This window comes from Colius striatus, chromosome 5, assembly GCF_028858725.1.
Source record: "Colius striatus isolate bColStr4 chromosome 5, bColStr4.1.hap1, whole genome shotgun sequence".
NCBI lineage: Eukaryota > Metazoa > Chordata > Aves > Coliiformes > Coliidae > Colius > Colius striatus.
This window is the reverse complement of record NC_084763.1, coordinates 37,865,515-37,884,648: the sequence shown is the minus strand read 5'-3', so window position 1 is coordinate 37,884,648 and position 19,134 is coordinate 37,865,515. Positions and strand designations below refer to the sequence as shown.

General features: G+C 52.2%; 2 protein-coding genes across 4 annotated transcripts in view; both read left to right on the top strand.

The window, feature by feature from the left end:
• Window positions 1-2,889, top strand: part of LOC104550852 (mitogen-activated protein kinase kinase kinase 3) — an 82,638-nt gene extending 79,749 nt beyond the window's left edge. For all 3 annotated transcript variants that reach the window (XM_061997235.1, XM_061997233.1, XM_061997234.1), the window contains one exon: window positions 939-2,889. In XM_061997235.1, coding sequence (XP_061853219.1) covers window positions 939-1,167 — 229 coding nt within the window. In that variant the 3' untranslated portion in view covers window positions 1,168-2,889. The remainder of the gene's footprint in view (window positions 1-938) is intronic.
• A 912-nt stretch (window positions 2,890-3,801) lies between these two features.
• On the top strand, window positions 3,802-18,594 carry ACAA1 (acetyl-CoA acyltransferase 1). The gene is made up of 12 exons (XM_061997413.1): window positions 3,802-3,960; window positions 4,662-4,755; window positions 5,025-5,082; window positions 5,902-5,981; window positions 6,934-6,976; window positions 9,344-9,442; window positions 9,842-9,922; window positions 12,910-13,100; window positions 13,762-13,941; window positions 14,661-14,716; window positions 15,469-15,614; window positions 16,964-18,594. Exons 1-12 carry the CDS (start codon window positions 3,802-3,804, stop codon window positions 17,037-17,039), a joined length of 1,263 nt encoding a protein of 420 aa, XP_061853397.1. The 3' UTR covers window positions 17,040-18,594.
• The last annotated feature ends 540 nt before the right edge of the window (window positions 18,595-19,134 follow it).

Below are 19,134 nucleotides of genomic sequence, written 5' to 3'. Positions count from 1 at the left end.
TCTTCAACTCTGGAAGGCAGTTTGATAACCAAGTGTGCTAAAAGAGCCATTGAGTTTTAGTGGCCCTGATTTTAGTTTAGCTAAACCCAGCTCATAGGCTCAGGGGAATCCTGTGCAGCCTCTCAAATTCTGTTTGCATGTGGCTCAGGCACAAAGACAGCCAAAGTCATTCATTGGCTGCTTGTGAAGGCTTGGTTCTGGAGCATGAAAGTGTTGAGATAACACTACTAATCCTTCCCAGTAAATGAGGAGGAAGCAGTGTCATTGTAGTGGGCTTTCTGTTGGGTGCTCAAGCAAGTAGGGTCAGCAAAAACTAATCCCTCCAACAGAGCCATGTTTGGGGGGAAGCCTAGAGAGTCCTTAGCGGAGAGCGCCATGTACCCTGCACTACTTGCTCTGGCTGATGTCACGCAGTTTTTTATGGAGGTGGCAGAGAAGGGTCACTGCTGAGACAAGGACTCCTCAGCAAGCACAGGGAAACCTCTCGGGCTCCTGGCTACTCCTTCTCAGATGCATGTCAGAGATGGAGTCGATGTAGGCAAACATGTTTCCTTCTGGTTCAGCTTCTTGGGGAACTACATGGTACTGCAGAAACTGGTATCTCTGTGCCTGGGTTTCCCTTCAGGGGATGCTCTGATAAGGTCTCTCACACACTTTAATGATACTTAATATCTGTCAATTAAGGTACGAATATCCGTCAACGCAGAAAAGCCACTGGCTTTAGGGCAAGGCTAGTGGGAGTGGAGAGCCTAGTGCCAAGGATCTGTGTCAACAGGGAGCTTCAGGGGCCACAGAGGTGTATGCCCGTCTCAGGCAGCTTTGCTCCCTGCACAGCCTACTCCAGGCAGATTAGGCTTGAAACGCCCGTCCCCTGCCCCAGCCCCAGCTCTCGCCCAGCCCCTGTCGTGCTCTTACCTCAGTGCCCTGCGTTGTTGTAGGAGCGTGGCCTGCACCGTGGTGGAGATGTTAACGGAGAAGCCGCCGTGGGCGGAGTTCGAAGCCATGGCGGCTATCTTTAAGATCGCCACGCAGCCCACCAACCCCCAGCTCCCGGACGGCGTGTCCGCCTCCTGCCGCAACTTCCTCAAGCAGATCTTCGTGGAGGAGAAGCGGAGGCCGACGGCCGAGGACCTGCTGAGACACCCGTTCGTCAGCTGCGGGCTGTGAGCGGCGGCGCGGGGCTGCCGAAGCGCCGGCCGGAGAGGGCGGCCGCCGGAGCCGCGGCTCAGAGCTCCCGCGGGGCCGTTCCCCTCGCCCGGCGCCGGGCCCGCACCCGCCGGCGGCCCGCGGACAGTCTGCGCCGGGGGGTGGGAGTGAGGGCTGTCACGGCCCGTGCGGGTGCTGGCCATGGACCGAGCGACCTCCTCGCTGCCGGCCGCGTTGGGGACCGTCCTGGGGGCCGTCCCCCCTCAGCACCGCAGCAACGCTTGCAGCAGCCCCGGCTCCGGCGCTCGGCGGCCATCGCCACCTTCTGCAGCGGAACAGACGAGCTTCAGCCGCGCCAGAGGAGATGATCCTCGGACCTGGGGGTCGAGGGGACGCGGGTGTCCCTCCCGGGGGCCGCGGGGCCGGGCAGCGTTTCCCACCGCGCTGTGCCTTAAGCGGTTACAATCACGGGGTGACCGCGGCCCGGCACGAGGTCGGTGCTGAGGCAGCGGCCGCGGCGGCTTCTCCTGTGTAGCGAGTGTGTGGGTGCGTGTGTGTGCGAGTCTGGAAGAAGGAAGGGGGTCTTCTCGGGGTGCAGGAGGTCTCGGCGGGATACCCCTATGGACGGATGCCCGGGACCTCTGCCATGGGCTGGTCAGAGGGGTGTGTACATGCGGTGATGCCTGCGGTGGGCAGGGCTGAGCATCAGCTAGTGGGTGCTGGGAGTTCAGGTAGGAGCCGGGGGCGGATCTCGGTGAGAGTGACTTTGCTCATAGCTGTAACCCTGCTATCGCGGGTCCATCTGCCACGCTGGGGTTGGAGAAATACCAGCTCGTTTCATAAGCAGAATTGCACGAGGAGCTCAGTGAGTCTCCATAAAACTCAAGTGGGCACCTAAAATAGGGCAGAGAGGACTGGCACCTGCAGATCTGGACTGCTGAGGGCTGGGTGCCTTCTTCCATGCCCTGGGTGCAGGGAAGGGGGTTGTCCCCTCCATTATGGTGCCTGAGGGAGCAGCTGTAGCACCATGGAGCCTCAGGCTGCACAGCAGAGCTGTGTTGGCTGAACACAGTTCCAAGCAGATTTCTTCCTGCAGCCTATTTGAGGTTTTGGGAGAAAACAGCCCAGTTAAAAGCAAAGTTGGGCTACAGCCTCTTTGATCAGCACTACCCTGCTGGAAAGCTTCAGCAGGGAGCATGCACAGAGTCCCTGGAAGCTAATGAATTAATCAGGTCTTGGTTGTTTTGGACAAATTAATTGCACCATCCCCCCTCTCTGCTGCATTAGCTATTTCTGCCTGGCTCAGCAAAGGGTTAAATAAGCAGTTACAGTGAGGTTGCCATCTTCAGGCCAGTGTGTCAAAGTGATTTCTATTAATACTACTTTTTATTGAAAATGAAAAGCATTGTTTGGATTGAAGAGAAAATCGAGAACGGGATTTTCATGTGACTTCACATGTCCTTGAATGGAAGAAAGATTTTGCACTGCTGCTGTGGCAGTGGGAGTGTTGCCTTGTCCACAGCTCTGAAAAGAGAAGCAAAACTTAGAGTTGTTTCAATTTAAAAAATATAAAACACTGATAGAGTCAGGGAAAGTGAAAAGAAATAGCTGTGGTGAAGCAGGGCAGCAGCAGGAGTTGGTGCCAGTCGCCCACAGTGGTGTGATGGGCAGCTTTCCTCCCAGAGGGGGCTTAGAGCCACAGCTCCTTTCTCGGAGGGGAAATGAAGTGTTTAATTCTGTCAATAGGCCCAAATCTCTCAGTCTGTTCACTACTCGGGGAGGGGTGGGGGGGAAAAAAGGAAAATAAATACTAGAAATCAGGGTTACCTGATAAGAGTTTTGTCAGCAGGGTGTAACAAAGTATGTTTGCACCAAAGCTAAAACAACCCAAAACATTTTTAAGCTGTTTTCTCCTCTCTTGTTGAATGTTTGGGCTTGATTTTTCTCAGCCCTTCAGCAGTGGGGTGAGTGTTCTTCTTTCTGAGGCCTTGAAAGAAAACTGATACAGCCCTTGGTTGCCCTGGGCTGGGGCTGCCTCAAAATGCTCCCAGGACCCTGAAACCACCCAGCTCCTCCCGTGGATGGATGTGGCTCATGTGCTGAGTGTGCGAGCAGGTGTGTGTCTGTGTGTGTGTGTGTGTGTGTGTGTGTGACTCACTCCTCAGGTGCCTTTGCTTGTTGGTTTTTTTTAAAACCCTCACAGTGTTCTGATGTACAGAAGGAAACTGGGAACAGAGCAATGGACCGTGATGCCATGTAAAGGTGGTTCTGTTGTTTAAATGGGATTTTATTTTGCCGGTAGTGGGTCTGTGGCTTTCCCTGCGCGCCGCAGCGTCACGGGGCCAGCCAGAAATGATGCTCTCGGGGTGCGGGGGGGAGGCTGGAGCGGGATCCCGCACAGCCTTGCACAGCCTCGCACACCTACACACCAGTGCGGTCCCTTCCCCGTAGGACTAGCCCTAGCAGGCGCAGGCGGGCGAGGGGCGGGGCTGGGGTTTCTGTAAGTAAGGGATCGGTGCGGATGGCAGCCCCTGTGCCTCAGCGCGTGCCCCGTGCCCGCCCCGAGGGGCGGCCTTGCCCCGGCTCGGTGCGCGCGCCTCGGGCGGGGGCGGGGCTATGCAAATGAGGCGCGCGGCCCCGGCCCCAGGTGCCAAGATGGCGGCGGCGCGGCGCGTGCAGGTGGTGCTGGGCCAGCTGGCCGCGCCGGCCGGGAGCCGCGGCGGGCCCGCGCCGCGGGCCCCCAGCCCCGACGATGTGGTGGTGGTGCACGGGCGGAGGACCGCCATCGGTCGCGCCAAGCGGGGCGGCTTCAAGGTACAGCCCGGGGAGCGGGGGAGGGGACCCTGCGGGCCCGGCGGCACCGCGGCCTCTCTCCCGCGCGTAACGGCCCCCTCGGGGTGCCGCACGGAGCCCTTCCGGCGCTGAGGTCTCCCCCGCCTCTCGCTGCTCCCCGCTTGCCGTCCCTCGGCGCAGGGGTGCCGCGTTCCTAGCAGCACAGGGGATTCACGGGAGCCGCGGGTCTCAGCTCGCGAGGACTCGGGTCGCCGGGGTTGGGAGGTCCCGAGCGCGCCCCTCTGATGCCCGGCGGGGTGCTGAAGCGGCCGGTGCCTGAAACGTACACCGGGTGAAACCTCACGGTGTAATTCTGCTGTTGTGGGTTAACGACAGACGTGATGAGGTGAGAAGAGTAAAGCTGCCCAAGCAGCGTGCAGGGGCCTACTGAGGTGCTCCGGAGGCGATGTGGTGACAGGGCAGCGTCTGGGCACAGGCTGGAACACAGGAAGCAAAAACTTGTTTGGGTTGAGGTGAGGGAGCCCTGGCACAGGCTGCCCAGGGAGGGTGTGGACTCTCCTCTGCAGGTTTCTAAACCCACCTGGACAAATTCCCGTGCCCCCTGATCGAGGGGAACCAGCTTTAGCAGGGGGGTTGGACTGGGTGATCTCTAGAGGTCTCTTCCAACCCCCACCATTCTCTGACTGGTGTTCGTTGAGTACTTCTGACCACCTTGCTTTTAGGACACTACACCTGATGAACTGTTATCTGCTGTTATGACAGCTGTCCTTCAAGATGTCAATCTTCCTCCTGAAGCTCTGGGAGACATCTGTGTGGGTAAGTGAACAACCTCTGTCAAAGCTCCTGGGCTGGGTTGCCCTCTGGGACAGGCTGCTCCTGTGTCCCATGGGATCTGTGCAGATCTCATGAGGTTGACAGGGGTTAGGTAGTGTAAAGTTAATGGACTCAGGGCATCCTATGTGACTGTTCTGTTTCCTTTGGGGCTGCTGGAGGGTGTCAGACCGTGTGTGAACACCCCTTCGCTGCCTGCAGCAAAAAGCAAAGGAAATGCAACTGATTGACTGGGATCATGTCTTTGCACTTAGGAAACGTGCTGCAGCCTGGAGCTGGCGCTTTGATTGCAAGAGTGGCACAGTTTCTAAGGTAAACTCTCAACCAGATTGAGGTCCCTCCTCCCCTTCCCTGGCCTTGGCTACAGGGCAGCCCTGGATCGGAGGCTGCCACGAGGCTCCTGCACTTCTAGGAAGTTATGGGAAATCACCCTTTGACAAAGAATTAGACTTTGATTGTGTGTTTGGAGAAGTTTGAAGAGTCCTCCTGGCAAAGGACAGGGGAGCAGAGCTACGGCTGATTCAGCTGAGTGGGCTGGTTGCGTTGAGCCTCTGTCTGGGAGGTCTTGTTTGGTGGGCTCCAGCTGCTCCTCTGTCCTGTGAGGCTCTGATGCTGCCCTGCTTTTGTGGGCTGAAGCCGTGGAGCTGCCTTGGGTCTTTTGTTTCTGTGGCTGATGGCTCCTGTTGAGCTGGAGCTCATCTGCCAAACAGTAGAGCCACTGCCTGTTGTGCATGATGTTTGCATCTGTAAATCAATGCACAGCCACCACTTTGGACAGGTGCAGGCACAGCGCAGCAGTGATTATGAGCATGGTACAGCCTTTCAGCTGTTTTGGCCCTGATGAGAGCCTGGGATACAGGCAGGTGAGAGGGCCCTGCTTGCAGAGCACTTTCTGCAGACAGACTTTTGGGCAAACAGCCTTTGGAGCCATCTGCAAATCGTATTTAGAAATTACCCATGAACTTTGCTTTCTCTTGGTGCAGGACCAAATATGTTAATATGTGCATAAAGGGATCTGTCTTGAGCTTGAGGGTTAAAGTTTAATCAGGTGGCTTAATGTTCTCATAAGGGGTTTGTTTTGTTTTGTGGTTTTGGTCACTGAGGCTTTGCCACTACTGTCTTGTTTTCTAGTGGCATTCCAGAGACGGTGCCATGCTCAAGCGTGAACCGGCAATGCTCCTCCGGGCTGCAGGCCATCATCAATATAGCTGGTGAGTGTTGTGGACTCTCGGGTCAGAGTTGATGCCTGCCCTGCCCCAAGTGCTTGTTGCTCCTCTCCTCAAATCTCTCTGAGCAGTAAGATCAAGATAAAGTCTTCTACTATTGGAATTTTCTTGTGGTGTTGGTAGAATGCTGTTATATCTTTGAGTAGGCTGAGTTTACCCTGAGAGAAGTGGCTTGGTTTTCTGAGGATAGGTTCTACCATCGCTTCCACGTGAGGCAGCTTCTAGAAGGGTCATAGAATCATTTTGGTTGGAAAACACCTTCAAGATCATAGAGTCCAACCCCTCCCCTCACACTGCCAAACCCACCACTAACCCATGGCCCTCAGCACCTCAGCTACACGGCTTTGCAATAGCTCCAGGGATGGGGACTTCACCAGTTCCCTGGTTAGCCTGGGACAGTGGCTGACAATCCTCTCAGGGAAAAGATTCTTGTTCATCTCTAATCTAAACCTCCCCTGGTGCAACTTGAGGTCATTTCCTCTTGTCTTATTGTTCATTACTGGAGAGACTGACCCCCACCTTACTACAACCTCCTGTCATGGGGTTGCAGGGAGTGATCCTGGCTCCCCTCAGCTTCCTCTTCTCTAGACCAAACACCTCCGGGTCCCTCAGCTGCTCCCGATCAGACTTGGGCTTCGGACCCTTCCCCAGCTCCAATGCCTTGCTCTGGACATGCTCCAGCCCCTCAGTGTCCATCTGGGAGTGAGGGGCCCAACAGTGAGCAGAGTATTAGAAGGGTCCCTGCTGTCCTCCCCAGATGCCTAGCAGGCTGTGGCTTGTGCCCAGCACAGCATTTCCCAGCCTGGCTGACACTGTGCAGGCAGTGGAGAGGCCTGGCTGGGTTGTGGTGGTGCCTCTGTGCTGGTGAAACCACCACTGCCATGGAAGGGCTTCTGCTCCTCCCAACAGTAAGAATATTTCTGCATTGCTGTTACAGGTGGCATCCAAAATGGATCCTATGACATTGGCTTGGCCTGTGGGTAAGAAAGTCTTTTTATGCTATTTGTTTGTGCTTCCTGGAGGCAGCACGCTGTCCATCTGCAGCAGCTCTTGTGTGAGGAACTAGAACTCCCTTCCAAGCAGATCAGTCCCTGCCAAGGAAATAGGTGCTGTCGTCATTGCACACATTGGGGAATAAACTCTGAAATTAGGAGCTGAATTTAAATGGTGGCTGCAGACACGGTGTATTTCCAGAAGCTGCTGAGTCCTGTCACAGAAGATGGAGTTATCTTAAAGAGTCTGAGGGAGAGTGCGTGGAAATCCTGTAATTCCTCTGGAGGTTTTGGTCTTGCTGACATGTCTGCTGGGCTTGCAAAAAGAGGATGAGTATCTTTTACATGAAGTCCATTTTATTAGGGTCTTCTGGCTCTGCTGTAGGATACCACTTGCACGGAGAGCTCTGACAGCCTGCAAGACCCCACCATAATGAGCTTTGTTACTAACCTATAATTAACTAGTGTACTGGAAGACCAGCAGCTGTGCTGGATAAATAAATTGCTGTCCTAGCCGTGCTAGCAATGGTTCTACAGGCTTCCAAGAGATGCCCTTTTGCAGTGGATGAGCGTGTTGTTTGCGTTGCTCCTGGCCTCATGAGAAGTGTTTATTCTTTAGCGGATTATGTAAACATTATGTTGGCTTTGAAGAAATACCAGTGAGCATGCAAACATGCAGTTCAGAAAGAATGAGAAAGAAGTAGTCAGTAATCCCGAGGCTTAAATACTGGGTTTATCTTTTTCTTTACCTTGGTAACTCAGCCATCTGGTAGTCCTTAGGCAAATGGTTATATTTACAGCTTCTCCACAGCTGCGGGCACATGGTTGAGCAGGATATGGTGTTGGGAGTGCTGTTCCCTCCTTAGACCTGTTGTGAAATAAACAGCACAGCAAGATGGGCACGTTCCTCTCGTGCAGGCAAGAACTTGGTGTTTATTTTGTTTCAATACACGTTGCCTTGCACTCGGTCACTTCCACACACTCATTTCAAGAAGCTGCTTGGCAGCATCCACCAAAATGATATCCTTAAAGGTACTGAGAAACTCAAAGGGTTTGGGATGCAGCCTTTGCGTTTGGGTATGCAAACCACCAGAAGTTTTTGGGCTTCTGCCTTGTAGGCTCCTCCCTGAATACATAAGGAAGCCACTCCTCCACTTAAACACAAGGAAAAACTTCTTCTGTGTAAGGGATGAGGGAGCCCTGGCACAAGTTGCACAGAGAAGTTGTGGAATCTCCTTCTCTGGAGGTTTCCAAACCCACTTGGACACATTTCTGTGCCCTCTGATCAAGGGGAACCTGCTTTAGCCAGGGATGGGCTGGATGAGCTCTGGAGGTCCCTTCCAACCCCCACCGCTCCGGGATTCTGGGACAAAAGCTGTGAGTTATAAGGAGCTTTTGTAAGCTGTGTTTGTCCCAGGTTGTGCTCTGACCGAGTGGACTTGCCTACTCCCTGGGTGAAGAGATGCTAGATGACAACAGAAACACAGTAGCTGTGGTTTGCTCTTCCTTAAACACTGATTCCTTACCTTCCTTCAAGGAGTGGGTGCAGCTGAAGTCAAGTAGTGCAGTGTCCCATATTAGAGTTAGTTTGAACTCTCAATAGCACTTACTATAAGCTGCCTGGGGAAAAAAAACAACCCCTTATTTTCTGCCTGTTTTGCATTTTCCAGGAATAGTTTCTTTGTTATTTTCTCTATGTGAGTGTATTTGTGTGGTGCAGAATAAAATTTAGACCTTCTTCCCATTGTAGGCTCTGTGCTCTACTCTGGCTTTCCAAAAGGTCACTAAGTCTTAAGATGGCTGGGTGTTTCTGCAGTAAATGTGGGTGTCTTCCATCAGATATCTCATTTGTAGGGCAAAGGCTGTGTCTGAAATTCTTTGTGTTGTGAAACACAAGTGGCATAAAACTGCTGAAGTCTGTCATGGCTTGCTTAATACTTTTCTTATGCTGCCAACCAGCTCTTCAGCTCTAAGTGGCATTTTTATGGCTGTTGACAATCTCGCTGGAATCTCCAGTCCTAAAACCTTCAATTTCTTCTTGTTTGAAGACAAAAGTGCCAGAAGGGTTTGAAATTCCTTCGTAGCTGTGGAAAGACAAGCAATTAATTGCCCGTAGTACCCTGTTCTGTTGAAACAAGGACCAGTTTAATCTAGCAATCCACTTTCATTTTGTGGTGACTCTTCCATTGATGCGTGAAGAGCTTCTGCCTCAGACAGCTCTGAGTTACTGGCTCTGTTTCTGTAGGATAATTGGAGAGCTGAGTTTTAATCAGTCTTCATGGAGCAATCCCCACAAATGGTGTGAAAGCACTGCTGGCAATTTCAGGTGTGGTTTCTTTTCCTTCCTGTGTTTAGGGTGGAAACGATGTCCCTCAGAAGTGCAAATAACCCCGGGGATATCAGCACCAGCATAATGGAGAACAGCAAAGCTCGAGATTGCCTCATTCCTATGGGGTGAGTTGTTCCTCCTCCCAAAGTGTAAGGGTTTTCTAGAGGATCTGTCTCTCATGACCACAATTTCAAAATGATCTGAATGGGGAGAGTTTGGATCTGTACATGTCAGTGTCCTCCTGGGGTGTGGGAGAAGATGAACTTGTGAAATGGGGGAGATCAGTGACTCTGGTGAAAGATTTCCTTGTCTGAAGCTCAATACCTTAATGAGTAAGGAAAATGGATTTCAGCCCTCTTTTGGGCCTAGATTTGATTCAGGGTTTGCTTCTGCTGTGCAGTTGTAGATTGATAATGCAGCAGTTATCTTTGGGGCTGAAACCACTGCTCGTACGTCACTTTGTGTGCAACTGCAGCTCCATTAGAAGTGTTGTCAGATTAATTTTGTGATGTTGTTTTCCCCAGAATAACCTCAGAAAATGTGGCAGAGAAGTTTGGAGTTTCCCGAAAGAAGCAGGATGCCTTTGCTTTGGCTTCCCAACAAAAGTAAATACAGGTCTTTTTTACCTTTTAATTGGATAATACAGATAGAAAACCCATTTTTACTTCTGCGAGAGGGCCCTGGCCAGGCTGGAGTGATGGGCTGAGGCCAGTTGCATGAGGTTTAACAAGGCCAAGTGCTGGATGCTGCGCTTGGGCCACAACAGCCCCAGGCAATGCTACAGGCTTGGGGCAGAGGGGCTGGAAAGCTATTGGGAAGAAAAGGACCTGCGAGTGTTGGTCAACAGTGGCTTGACATGAGCCAGCAATGTGCCCAGGGGGCCAAGAAGGCCAGGGGCATCCTGACTTGTATCAGCACTAGTGTGGCCAGCAGGCCCAGGGCAGTGACTGTACCCCTGTGCTGGGCCCTGGTGAGGGTGCAGCTTGAGTGCTGTGTTCAGTGTTGGGTCCCTCACTCCCAGAGGGACACTGAGGGGCTGGAGCGTGTCCTGAGCTGGGGAAGGGGCTGGAGAACAAGTAGCTGAGGGAGCTGAGTCTGGAGGAGGCTGAGGGGAGACATGAGCACTCTGCAACTCCCTGACAGGAGGTTGTAGTGAGATGGGGGTTGGTCATCAACGATAGGACAAGAGAAAATGGGCTCAAGTTGCACCAGGGGAGGTTTAGTTTGTAGCTGAGGAAGAACTTTTTCCCCGAGAGGGTTGTCAGACACTGTCCCAGGCTGCCCAGGGAGGTGGTGGAGTCCCCATCCCTGGAGCTATTGCAAAGCCATGTAGCTGAGATGTGAGGGCCATGGGTTAGTGGTGGGCTTGGCAGGGTGAGGGGAGGGGTTGGACTCAGTGATCTTAAAAGTCTTTTCCAACTGAAATAATTCAATGATTTTATGATTCTCGGGAGTGGTTTAAGTGTAGCCCTGGGTGTTGCCTTCCAAACCTTGATAATGAGTAAAGGAACTTTGGGCTGTTAGGAGCAGAGATGGGCATGAGTCTGGGCAGTGGATTGTGTGCCAGCTCTGCACTGGGGCCTCAGGCAGGGACTGCCCGAAGGCTGCAGCCCCTATGAGGTGTCTGAACTGAGCGAGGGACTGATTTCATAGCTGCTTTGCCTCAATATCTTTTGACACTGAATCTTGGAGTGGTGGCAGAAGGAGCCTTTCCTGAGAGGGAGTATTGAAATGGGTCTGTTTCCAGATGGCTGCCCAGCTTGTGGAGAGCAGCTTGGCGCCCTGCAGGCGTCTGGCTCTAGGGGAGTCCAGTCCTGCCTCCAGTTACCTTTCTCTGAGGTCAAATTCCTGCTGAAGGGGCTCTACTGGCTGTCCAGGTGACACCTTAAAGTTGCTGCCCTCAAAGAGTTAAACTAACCTTCAGTTCTGAAGCATCACCCCAGTCCAATTCTTTATCTCCTACAGGAAGCCACTGCCCTGGCCAGTTACCCTTTAAATTCTGACCTTGCTTCTGTGGGAGCTGGGCCTGCCAACCTTTCTCACTGACACTGGGCTGATAATGCAGCCATCCTTGCCTCTCCCATGAGGAAAGGGGGGTTGTTCCTGGCCTGGGTCTCAGGATGTCTGCACAGTTACTGATCTGTCCTCCAGCACTTTGCCCTAACTCCTGCTTACCTGGGAGTATGAAATATTCACATTTTATTGGTAAAAATGTAAAGGGATGAGGAGGTAAAACAAACTTTCAGTCTCCAATTCTTATTCTCTGTAAAGGATGCTGGGCTGCTGGAAGGTAGATTTTCTGTGTTAGCTCTAGTGCAAAGGCTTTAAAATACTTTATGGATATGAAAGATTAAAACCTCATGTCCTGAGCCAATTCCAATTCAGCTAATTGCATTCTGCCTGCTTGTCTCAGTCCGGCCCTGTCACTTGTTCCCCACTGCTAACACTGCTGTCTCAGGCACCAGACCCTATCTTTGCCACACCTTTCCTGCTCAGTTAAGTGATAGCCTTCTATTTAGTTGTGCTGAGCTATGCAACATCATTTTGGGTTGAAAGGTTATGTTTAAATGCCAGAAGATTATAGCTGAAACCTGTTGTCTGAAGCTCAACTTGTCTTTAGTAGGACAAATCCAGGAGAGTGAAACTTCAGCCATTCTGTAATTTGCCAGAAATTACACCGAGGCTTAACCCACTAGCCCTGTTTAAACTCAAAATTAAGAGCTGATATTTGAGCATCAGGATTCCTAGTCATTTGGGTTGGAAAAGTGCTTTAAGATCTTCAAGTCCAACCATTCTCTGAGCTGTGCCACAGCCACCACTAACTCATGTCCCTCAGCCCCCCAGCCACATGGCTTTGGAATCACTCCAGGAATGGGGACTCCATCACTGCCCTGGGCAGCCTGGGACAGGGCTTGGCAACCCTTTTGGGGAAGAAGTTTGTCCTAATACCCAACTTAAACCTCCCCTGGTGGAACCTGAGGTTACTTCCTCTTGTCCTGTCGCTTGGAAACAGACTGACCTTCCCCTGGCCACAGCCCCCTGTCAGGTAGTTGCAGAGAGTGCTCATTCTCCCCTCAGCCTTCTCCAGACTAAACACCCTCAGCTGCTCCCCATCACACTTGCACTCCATCCCCTTCCCCAGCTCTGGTGCCTGGACACGCTCCAGCTCCTCAGTGTCCCTCTGGGAATGAGGGACCCAACATTGAACTCAGCACTCAAGGTGCATTCCATATTTTCTCACAGAAGTGATGTAACTGTGTCAGTGGTCAAGCACAGTTCATGCTGAGGGCTGGTGGTGGTCAGTCCATCACAAAGGTGTGGATGGGAACAGCAGGGGCCATTGCTCAGAAGGGTGAGATGCTGTGGCCTGGGTGTGGGGAGAAGGCCCCAAGGTTAGTGATAGATTTCCCATCTCTTAGATTTAAGCAGTTTTTCTTTCCATGAATGGAAATAAGGATGGTCACTACTCAGCAATGGTGGACCAGTGTACCAAGTCACTCCTTAGTTCATTCTTGTCTTAACTGGCTTCCTTGACATTAGTTCTCTGGCAGTTCACCTCCAGAATGTTTTAACCTTTCATGCTGTTTAACAGAGCGGCAAAAGCTCAGCAGCTGGGACTGTTCAAAACTGAGATTGTTCCAGTGAAGACCACTGTTTTAGATGATCAGGGCAACCAAAAAACAATCACTGTGGACCAAGATGAAGGGATCAGGCCCTCCACGACCCTGGAAGGCTTGGCAAAGCTGAAGCCTGCTTTCAAAGAGGATGGCAGCACTACAGCAGGTCAGCTCTGTGCCATTCCTGTGGCTTGCTGCTTCTGCTCAGGGGGAGGCCTCCTCACACTTCCCACTGCTCCAGTGTGGGGTCTCTCCCACGGGAGACAGTCCCTCACGAACTTCTTCAGCGTGGGTCTTTCCCATGGGCCACAGTTCTTCATGAACTGCTCTGGCATGGGGTCTCCCACAGAGGCAGCTCCTCACACCCTGCCTCAGTGTGGGCCCTTCAAGTACCAGCTACTCCAGTGTGGGTCTCCCATGGGGTCACAAGTCCTGACAGCAAACCTGCTCTGTTGTGGGCTCCTCTCTCCCCATGGGCTCCCAGGTCCTGCCAGGAACTTGCTCCAGGATGACTCCCATGGAGTCACAGCCTCCTTCAGGCATCCACCCGCTCCAGTGTGGGCTCCTCCACAGGCTGCGAGTGGGTCTCTGCTCCCCAGTGGCCTGCATGGGCTGCAGGGGCCCAGCTGCCTCACCATGGGCTGCACCACAGGTCACAGGGGAATACCCGCTCTGGGCCTGGGCACCTCCTCCCCATCTTTGACTGACCTTGGTGTCTGCGGAGATGTAGTTCTCAGATCCTCCCTCCCTTCTGCTGCTGCTGCAGTTGTGCATCTGTGCAAGTCCGTGCTTGGGCAGCGCAGGGTGTGAGCGGCTCCCTCCCGCAGGTAACGCCAGCCAGGTGAGCGATGGAGCGGCGGCAGTGCTGCTGGCACGGCGCGCGGCGGCGGCGCGGCTGGGGCTGCCGGTGCTGGGCGTGCTGCGGGCCTTCGCCGTGGTGGGAGTGCCGCCCGCCGTCATGGGCATCGGCCCCGCCTGCGCCATCCCCGCAGCCCTGCGCAATGCAGGTAAGGGCCACTCGGCCTCCCACTGCCCGGGCGCTGGCCCAGTCGGGCTCTCTGCGGAAGAGAGGTGATGTTAGTGCAGCCTGCGCAGTTGGCGGTTGGCTTGGATTCCTGGCCAAGTGGGTGGCCACGGTGCTGGTCCCTCCTGCTGAGGGGTCGCTGTCACTCTCTCCCCTTGCAGCAGCTCAGGGCTCAGTCCCCGCAGCCTCAACAAACGCTTCACGTGCAGCACGTGATGCCGTGTTCATTTAGTGCTGTTTCCTCTTCCTTAATGCAACCAGTGTGTGAGGGGGGTGGGATTTGGGTTTGTTTGGGGATTTCTGTCCCACATTGTTGGAAGCAGTGGACCAGGCTTTGATCAGGGCTGGTATCATACTCCTTGGGATAAATGGCTTCTCTGGCTGGTGATTATTGTGTCCCCCAATTCCCACTGCACTCACAGACCCAGATACAGTTTTAACTTCACACCTTAATACCTCTGCAAAACAAACCCCCACATTTCATCTAATGAAACTCAGCAAACTCAGCGTCACAGCACCCTGGGCTGTGATGGTTTGTGTACAGGTGTAGCTACCCCACATGGAGCCAAGGTCTCCCTCTTCTTGTCAGTAGTGGAGCAGGACTAGAATTCATAATGGGAGGCCGTGAGTGAATGAATTCTCTTTGATACAGTTATAAGGCAAAAATACCTGCTTTTAAATCCTGACTTTTCTGAACTGTAGGCCTGACTCTGGATGACATTGATATATATGAAATTAATGAAGCCTTTGCCAGCCAGGTGAGTGGTCATCCTGTTGCTCCATTGTTGCTCCATTGCTAGGTGTCACCTTGACTATGTGTCACCTTGGTCTCCAAAGTCAGCTTTGAACTTGTTCCGTGTATCACATCTTCAGGCAGATGTTAAGAACGTGCACAGGCTGTTTTTCTTTTCCTTCAAATAAAGATAAGCAGGGCATTGTTTATACAGTTTCATATTTAAAACACCCCCACAACCCAGGCTCAGAAAATGATAGCCACCAGCTAAGAATGTAATCTTTGCTGCTGTGTCCTCATGCCAGCTGGCACCAGCTATTCCACAAGGGCTGGGATTTCTCACTGCCTGGTGTCAGTCAAGGCGGTGCACTCACTGATGAGGAGGTCCTATAGAAACTGCTGTCTCTTCCTTGACTCTGTGTTGTGCCTGTCAGGAAGCAGGCAGGCTTGGCTTGAGATGAAGTCGTGTATTTTGGATCTGTAATGCAGTTCCACTCCTGTCCCCTGGGAAGGACAGTTGAGCTGCAGTCAGCCCTCCAAGTCCTGACCGTTTTAATACGTCAAGAGCAGCTGATGCAATGATGTGATGCTTGAGAAACAGGTGGAGCTAAATTCATTGTAAGAACCCTTAGAGCTCCCTAAGATGTTTTGCCATCCCTCTTTACACATGACAAGGGCAGAAGTCTTCTCTGCAGCTCTCTTAGCTCTGTTGCAAGAGAGCTGAGAACAAAAAGAGGCGAGAGCATCCCCCTGAAACCATTCCTTCTGTCTTTGCAGGCTGTGTACTGTGTGGAAAAGCTGGGCATTCCTATGGAGAAGGTCAACCCTCTGGGAGGAGCAATAGCACTGGGGCACCCACTTGGCTGTACTGGAGCTCGTCAAGTGGTCACTTTGCTCAACGAATTGAAGCGCAGAGGGAAGAGGTGAGCACTGAGGAACTGGGTCAGCCTCAGTGCCTTATGGGGGTTGAGGCACTTGGGCTCAGAGTAACCATCACCTTGAGTTGAGCTTTCTCCATCCCTTGGGTGGATTTGAGGGCGAGTTCCTGATGGTTCCTTTTAGGGAAGGCTGTGTACAGTCTTGCTGCCCAGAAATGCAGAGTCTGTGCTGCTCCCTGGTGGTGCAGGGCCCTGGCTAGACCCCTCCTCTAGTCTGTGGCCAAGCTGGGCTGCCTGGCCCTTTGGGACAGGCTGGGGACTGGTCCTGCCATCCTATGTCAGGGGCTGCACACCAGCGTGGGCTGAGGCCTGGTCTTGGGCAGGGTGATGTGAGGGTGGGCTCTGCACTGCCAAATACACTGGGCAGAAACAGTGAAGCACCTCCTGCTCCAGAGGAAAGACTTGATCCAAAATCAGGCTCTTGCACATCATCACACTATCCAAATTTACCTTTAACTTTTACAAGGCAAAGCCATGTGAAGTGCAGTTGTAGGTGGTAGGAAAGGAAGAGTTTCTTCCTCAGCCCATCTTAAAGCTGTTCTCCTAGCTTGACCTCACTGCTGGTGTGGCTGAGCTGGCGTCTAAGGAGCACACTGCTGCCATCCAGAAAGCAGAGAAATGTGCCCATATGCTCTGCAAAAACTACCTTGCAAGAACTTGGGCCACCAGCAACTGCTCCAGAGTTAGAATCTAGGCTGGCAGGTCAAGGGAGGTTCTCCTCCTCATCTACTCTGCCCTGGTGAGGCCTCATCTGGAGTCCTGTGTCTAGTGCTGGGCTCCTCAGCTCAAGAGGGACAGGGAAGTGCTGGAGAGAGTCAAGATGATCAGGGGACTGGAGCATCTTCCTTATGAGGAAAGGCTGCAGGAACTGGGGCTGTTCAGCCTGGAGAAGAGAAGGCTGAAGGGGAATCTTACCAACACTTAAAATAGTTAAAGGGTGAGTGTCAGGAGGATGGGGCCAGTCTTTTTTTCTGTAGCAGCAGTGACAGGACAAGGGGTAACAGACACAAGCTGGAACACAGGAAGTTCCACTTGAGCAGGAGGAGAAACTTGTTAGGCGTTGAGGTGAGGGAGCCCTGGGACAGGCTGCCCAGGGAAGGTGTGGAGCATCCTTCTCTGGAGATTTCCAAACTCACGTGGACATGTTCCTGTGCCCCCTGATTAAGGGGAAACTGCTTTAGCAGGGGTGGGCTGGATGATCTCTGGAGGTCTTTTCCAACCCCCACCATTCTGTGACAGAGGAGAGCAGGGGGTAGCCCAAACGTACCGTACTGATTTCCCCCTGGCTGAACTAAGCCTGCTGTGTCTGTGTATCCCCTGTGCTTTGGTTGCAGAGCGTATGGCGTCGTGTCAATGTGCATCGGGACGGGCATGGGCGCTGCTGCTGTCTTTGAGTACCCAGGGAACTAAACTCAGCACCTCACACTCTGCCTTCTGCAGTAACAGCAAATGATTTGCACTGTGAAATCAAGTGGATTTGGGAGTTCACAGCTTGACCTACAAATTTTAGGCACTATTTGCAAAGTAGAATAAATGGTATGGATCTACTAAACAGGTGGGAAAATGCAAACCCGGCATTTGCTTCAGAGTTAAAAAGCACCTCAATGTGAGAAGTTCAGCTGCAGTTTAACTACAGGCCCTTGTCTGGTGATCAATGAATATTTCCAATTTAACTGACCCATTCATTCTGTGGCTATTACCAGAGAGAAATAGTTCATGGTACAGTAGTTTTGTGTGACAAATTGTTCAAAAGGGTCACTCAGAACATCAGTGCCCATGAAAAGGCTTTTCCAGGATTTTCTTAAAAGATTTCACCATCATGCAAGAACTCTAGAACAGCTTGTTTAGAAAGCAGTGCAAAGGCTGAGCATCATTTCCCTTAGAGCTCTGTGGCAGAATCACAGAATTATTGGTTGGAAAAAGACCTTTAGGGTCATTGAGTCCAACTGTTCCTGCAGCACTGCCATGGCCACCACTAAATCAGATCCCTCAGCTGCACAGCTTTGGAATCCTTTCAGGAATGAAGACTCCACCACTGGCCTGGGCAGCCTCTGCAAGGGCTTGGCAACCCTTTTGGGGAAGAAATTGTGCCTAATACCCAATCTAAACCTCCTATGGTGCAACAGACACCCACTGTGGCCACAACCTCTTGTCAGAGCGATCCCGAGAGCGAGAACATCTCCCCTCAGCCTCCTCCTGACTAAACATCCCCCAGGTCCCTCAGCTGCTCCCTGTCAGACTAGTTCTCCAGACCCTTGCTCGAGCCCCTTAGTGTGCCTCTGAGAATGAGGGGCCCAACACTGAACACAGCACTTAAGCTGCAGCCTCACCAGGGCCCAGCACAGGAGGACAGTCCCAGGAGGGTGACATGTGAATGCCTGCCATGGGTGCACAGCTCACGCCTGTCCTGTCCACAGCATCACTGGTCCATGTCTGAGATAGTGCCTGTGCTGGATGAGGGGCTGTGGCTTCCTGCTTCCAGCAGAGCTGCTCTGAAGCCTCTGCAGTGGAAGGACTCGGTCACTTACACAGGAGGTACCTGAATAGAAAGGTTCCCTGAATAGAAAAGTGCTGCTTCTTTGCCAGAAGCCAGGAATTTGGCAGTGGCCATTCCATCTTTTACAACACATTTCTAAGTATCAACTTGCTGACTTTCAGAGGACAAGCTTATACTTAATAATATTTACTTACCTAACAAAAAAGAGATTTCAGCATTACTCTCACTGCAAGCACTACATGGCCATCCCAGCCACAGCCACAGTGCTGACACAAATGTGTGTTGCATTGTACAAAGTTCTCTCTCGTGAGCAGAAATATCACTGAAACTCAGAGCCAACAGCTTGAAAAAGAAATGTGCTTAGTGTCCTTGTCCTGTTAGAAAAGTTAACATTTGTAACACAGACTGCAGATCTTTGCCTGGCTTTCATTTTTGTACTTAATAATACAGTTGAGTTCTTGCAATGTATTTGTTTCCTTTTTATGATGACTGTTAGTTGAAAGTCAGGAGTTGCTGGAGCTATTTGATCTCCCCTTCCTGTGCTGTAGCCTGTCCCACTCACACAACAATCACGTGTAATTTGGAGGGGGCAGAGAGCCATTAACATTTCCAGGGGTCCTTTTTCCCCTTTGAGAGCCCTGTGTTTAAAATGAGTTTTCCTTGTCCAGCACAAGTCTGTTTTGAACCAGGCAGAAGGCAGCTCCTGCCTTCTTATTCTTCTGCAGTGTGTATTGCCCCCTCACCACACACGCTGCCTGGAGCAAAAACCTTTCATATGTTGGGAGTGGAAAACTTAATGGGCTCAGAAGTGGGAATTTCAGTGACCTTTAGCTAAAGTCGTACTAAAAACATTTCAAGAGAAGTGTGAGTAAATGGGAACCATGGAGGGGGAAAGAAAGAGGAAGAAGGGTTCCTCCCTGTGTCTGAAAGGGTTCTTGATACCCAGGCATGAGGAAACACAGCTTGGTCATTTTCCAAGGAGTCCAGGGAAAGTTGGTTCTTCCCCTT

What these genes read in the sequence shown, in the direction of transcription:
- ACAA1 (XM_061997413.1), top strand. Translation starts at nt 3,802, where the DNA reads ATGGCGGCGGCGCGGCGCGTGCAGGTGGTGCTGGGCCAGCTGGCCGCG. An exon ending in TCTGGGAGACATCTGTGTGG is followed by an intron (nt 4,756 to 5,024) that starts GTAAGTGAACAA and finishes CTTTGCACTTAG; the next exon opens with GAAACGTGCTGCAGCCTGGA. An exon ending in GCTTTGGCTTCCCAACAAAA is followed by an intron (nt 9,923 to 12,909) that starts GTAAATACAGGT and finishes GCTGTTTAACAG; the next exon opens with AGCGGCAAAAGCTCAGCAGC.